The 3,799-nt window shown below is 37.6% G+C and overlaps 1 protein-coding gene across 1 annotated transcript; it reads left to right on the plus strand.

Annotated features, from left to right (window-relative positions):
* The first annotated feature begins 1,036 nt into the window (after positions 1–1,036).
* Positions 1,037–1,720, plus strand: LOC117620165 (sentrin-specific protease 2-like). The gene is made up of 2 exons (XM_034350296.1): positions 1,037–1,403; positions 1,498–1,720. Exons 1-2 carry the CDS (start codon positions 1,108–1,110, stop codon positions 1,703–1,705), a joined length of 504 nt encoding a protein of 167 aa, XP_034206187.1. The 5' UTR covers positions 1,037–1,107; the 3' UTR covers positions 1,706–1,720.
* Positions 1,721–3,799: the final 2,079 nt, after the last annotated feature.

Below are 3,799 nucleotides of genomic sequence, written 5' to 3' on the forward strand. Positions count from 1 at the left end.
AGAGGAAGGGCAAAGGAAAACAAGTGAAGGAGAGCAAGTGCAAGTAAAAAGTAGCAAAGGAAAAAAAGGCCAAAGACAGAGCAGTGAGGGAGAGGAACTGAAAAGAAAGAGCAGTAAAGGAGGGAAACTGCAAAGGAAAAAAAGGGAGGCCAAGGAAGTGAAAAGACAAAGAAGTGAGGAAAAGGAAGTGCAAAGAAACCAATGCGAGAAAGAAGATAATGAAGTCATGTTGCTTGGGGGTGACATTGGCGAGAGCACGGAGGGGACACAGCTTGAGTTTAGTATCCGGGACATTGATTTGGATCAACACACAGCTGTGCTATCTAAGTTGAACGTTTGGTTGAATCATAACGGTAAAGCTTCCGCACAAGGGGTCCAATTAAGGAAAAGGAAGAGGATCATTCCGAAGTGGAAGATCATTGAAGCCAGTGAATTGGTTCCAAAAACTGCGGCACAGACACCCGGACTGAAGACGTTAGACCCAATGAAGGCGATTCCCCATGATGATCTGGTTAATTTGCTGAAACTTTGTTGGGAATGGCGCCAGGACCCAAAGTAAGTCCCTTGCAATTATAAGATAGAAGCATGACTGTATATAATTTTTAATATTGGCCATTTTCTAAAACTGTTTTTTATTCATAGTTTGGTGATGCAATTTGGAAACGTGGAAGCCGAGATTGAATTCTTGGCTTCCCTCGTGAAAGCTGATGGTTGGCTGAAAGGAGATGTAAGTGTAATTGATTATGCATTTGTTTTAATGTCCATAGATTATGAGATTGACAAGAAAAACATGTTGCAGCACCTTGATTTGGGGTTGTATCTCATGCGGAAGCGACAACAACAGTTGGAGGATGTTGAAATAGCTGACTGGACAACCACCGATGTTTTTTTTTATGGTATGTCATCGGCCTTGACCAAGTGCCGTTAATAATTACACATTATCCATACACACCTTTATCGGAGGTGTTTAACCATTGATTGTTTTGTATTTCACAGAATCACATAAGTACTTGCTTTTCGGAGAATAAAAGGAAAAAACAGCAGGTTGGGTGGAAAATCAGAAAAAGTTTACTAAACGTTGTAAATGGGAAGGTTCCTCCGTGTGGGATGGATTGGCAGAACGTCTATAAGGTGTATACCCCATTTATGTTGACGAAGCACAAGCATTGGGTGGCTGTAATGATTGATCTGGTATTGTGTGAAATCAAAGTGTACGATTCAAAGGTTTCACTAATTCCAGATGACATCGTAAAGGAAGAACTCGCCCCGCTATCAATTACGCTTCCAAATCTTCTCAACACCATCGACTTTTATGAAGAAGGTGTTTATGCAAACAATTGCACCCGAGATTGGTGGTGTCCGTGGCCAATAGAGCGTGTGGATGTTCCACAACAGTCTAATGAGTAAGCACAACTTTTTATTTATTTTTATTACTTTGAATTGTCAATTACGTTAGAATGTCATTAGTTGAATTGATCGAGTTCTTTTTTGCTTCAGAGGCGATTGTGGCATGTTTGTGTTAAAGTACATTGAGCTTTTCAGCGCTCAGCTTCCGTTAGCTACTTGCACCTCGCACAACATGCCTTTTTTTTCGGTTGAAATTGGCTGCGGAGATAACAAGGGGAGATGCTTACTTCCCATGATATTGGTTGAAGATGACAAATGGTACATCAGAAGGTTTTGGGAATGTCCTTTCTCAAACTAATGTAAATACACAATATTCTCGTACGGGGGCTTTTCGAATTGTACCGCTAACTCCTCCATGACATTTACATGTTTGTTAACCAAACTGCATTTAATTGGAATGTTAAGACTGCATATGTGAATTGGGATTTGAACATGGCCTTTTAAGTGTATTACATCATTGCAATGCCATATGTCATTGTTGATGCAAGCCACCATTAATCGCAATGTGTTGCATCATAATAGGTGTCTAAATATGCGAAAGGTTGTCGGCAGCTCAGTACCATAAAAGTAGAAAGAAAGACAATATACACAAAATGAACAACAATTCACTTGCGTTTCGACAAGCAATACACACACAACAGACAAACAATATACACAAAATTGGCCTGCCATATACAGACAATAGACATGCAATATACACACAGTAGACATGCAATATACACACAGTAGACATGCAATATACACACAATAGACATGCTTTGATACACAAAGTATACATGCAATATACACAAAAGAGACATGCAATATACACAAAATAGACATGCAATAACGATGCACTATACTTCAGTCCCCAAGTACACCAACCATAAGGAAGTCGTATTGAATACGATATTAAACTGAACAGTTGTTCTTCCTACTAAAAGAAAGAATAAGGTCCGTTTCCCCCCTTCATTCTTACTTGAGTGATACTTGTGGCCCCAATAAACATCCAATATTGGGGCAATGATATTCCATATACATTCAGCAAACTATCAATAAACCTTCAATAAACATTCAATATCGGTTCTATAACATGCCAAATACATGCAGTTACTAATAATAAAGAAGGAAACACTCCTCTTAGCTTCAATAAACATTCACTATTTGTTCAATAACATGCGAAATATGAGATTATAATAATAAATAAACCTTCAATAAGCATGTCAACCATCAATACATTGTCAATAAACATTCAATATCGGACCAATAAAAACAAATTAATGATTCGTATGATTTTATCGTATTGGCCCTGTCTTGTGATATTATCGTCTTCGTTATTACTTGGTTTTTGAAACTAAGTGTTGGAACGGTTTTGCGTGTTTTGAAACAAATTAATGCATTTGTTGAAATTCATAATAATCCACGTATTTGAAGAACAAATATTACAAAATGGGTTTAGGCAACATGCTGGTGCGTGAAACATGTCTTGTGCGGGAGAACTTTAACAAACTAGGAGAAACCGTGCAGTTAAATGATCATTAACAGAACAAATAAAATGACAATTGATACAACTAATAAAACTAGTACCAAGTCCTTAATGGACTTCAGCATGTTCAGCACTCTAGCATCATACGTGTCATCTTGATGTTCTGCTTCAGCAGAGGTTACATCAACCCATTCGAATCCATTGCAACTGGTGGCTCCCTAATTGCAGGCATCATATATGGAAAATAATTACGTCAAAGTTAGACATAGGTGTCTTTTCACCCACATACATATTCTTTAAATTAAAACTTACATAGGAGGTTAGACACTTCCAGAATGGCTTCCCTCGATTTTTATCAGATTTTGAAACCCGAAGCACCATTGTAGCTCCACAATAGTGACACCTCTTTGTTTGAGCGGGCGATGAAGACGAAGACATGTTCAATCTTCTCAGTTGTAACTCTTCTCACTCAGATCTTCTCACTGAAACCTCTTCGGACTCATACCTTCTCACTCATAGTTGTGATTCATACCCCTTGACTCATAACCCTAAACTTGTAACTCATCTCTCTCTCATCTCTGCCCAAATCGAGTTATATTNTGTGGCCCCAACAAACATGCAATATTGGGGCAATGATATTCCATATACATGCAGCAAACTATCAATAAACCTTCAATAAACATTCAATATCGATTCTATAACATGCCAAATACATGCAGTTACTAATAATAAAGAAGGAAACACTCCTCTTAGCTTCAATAAACATTCACTATTTGTTCAATAACATGCGAAATATGAGATTATAATAATAAATAAACCTTCAATAAGCATGTCAACCATCAATACATTGTCAATAAACATTCAATATCGGACCAATAAAAACAAATTAATGCTTCATATGATTTTATCGTATTGGCCCTGAATGAC

This window comes from Prunus dulcis, chromosome 2 (genome assembly GCF_902201215.1).
Source record: "Prunus dulcis chromosome 2, ALMONDv2, whole genome shotgun sequence".
In the NCBI taxonomy this organism is placed as follows: Eukaryota; Viridiplantae; Streptophyta; class Magnoliopsida; order Rosales; family Rosaceae; genus Prunus; species Prunus dulcis.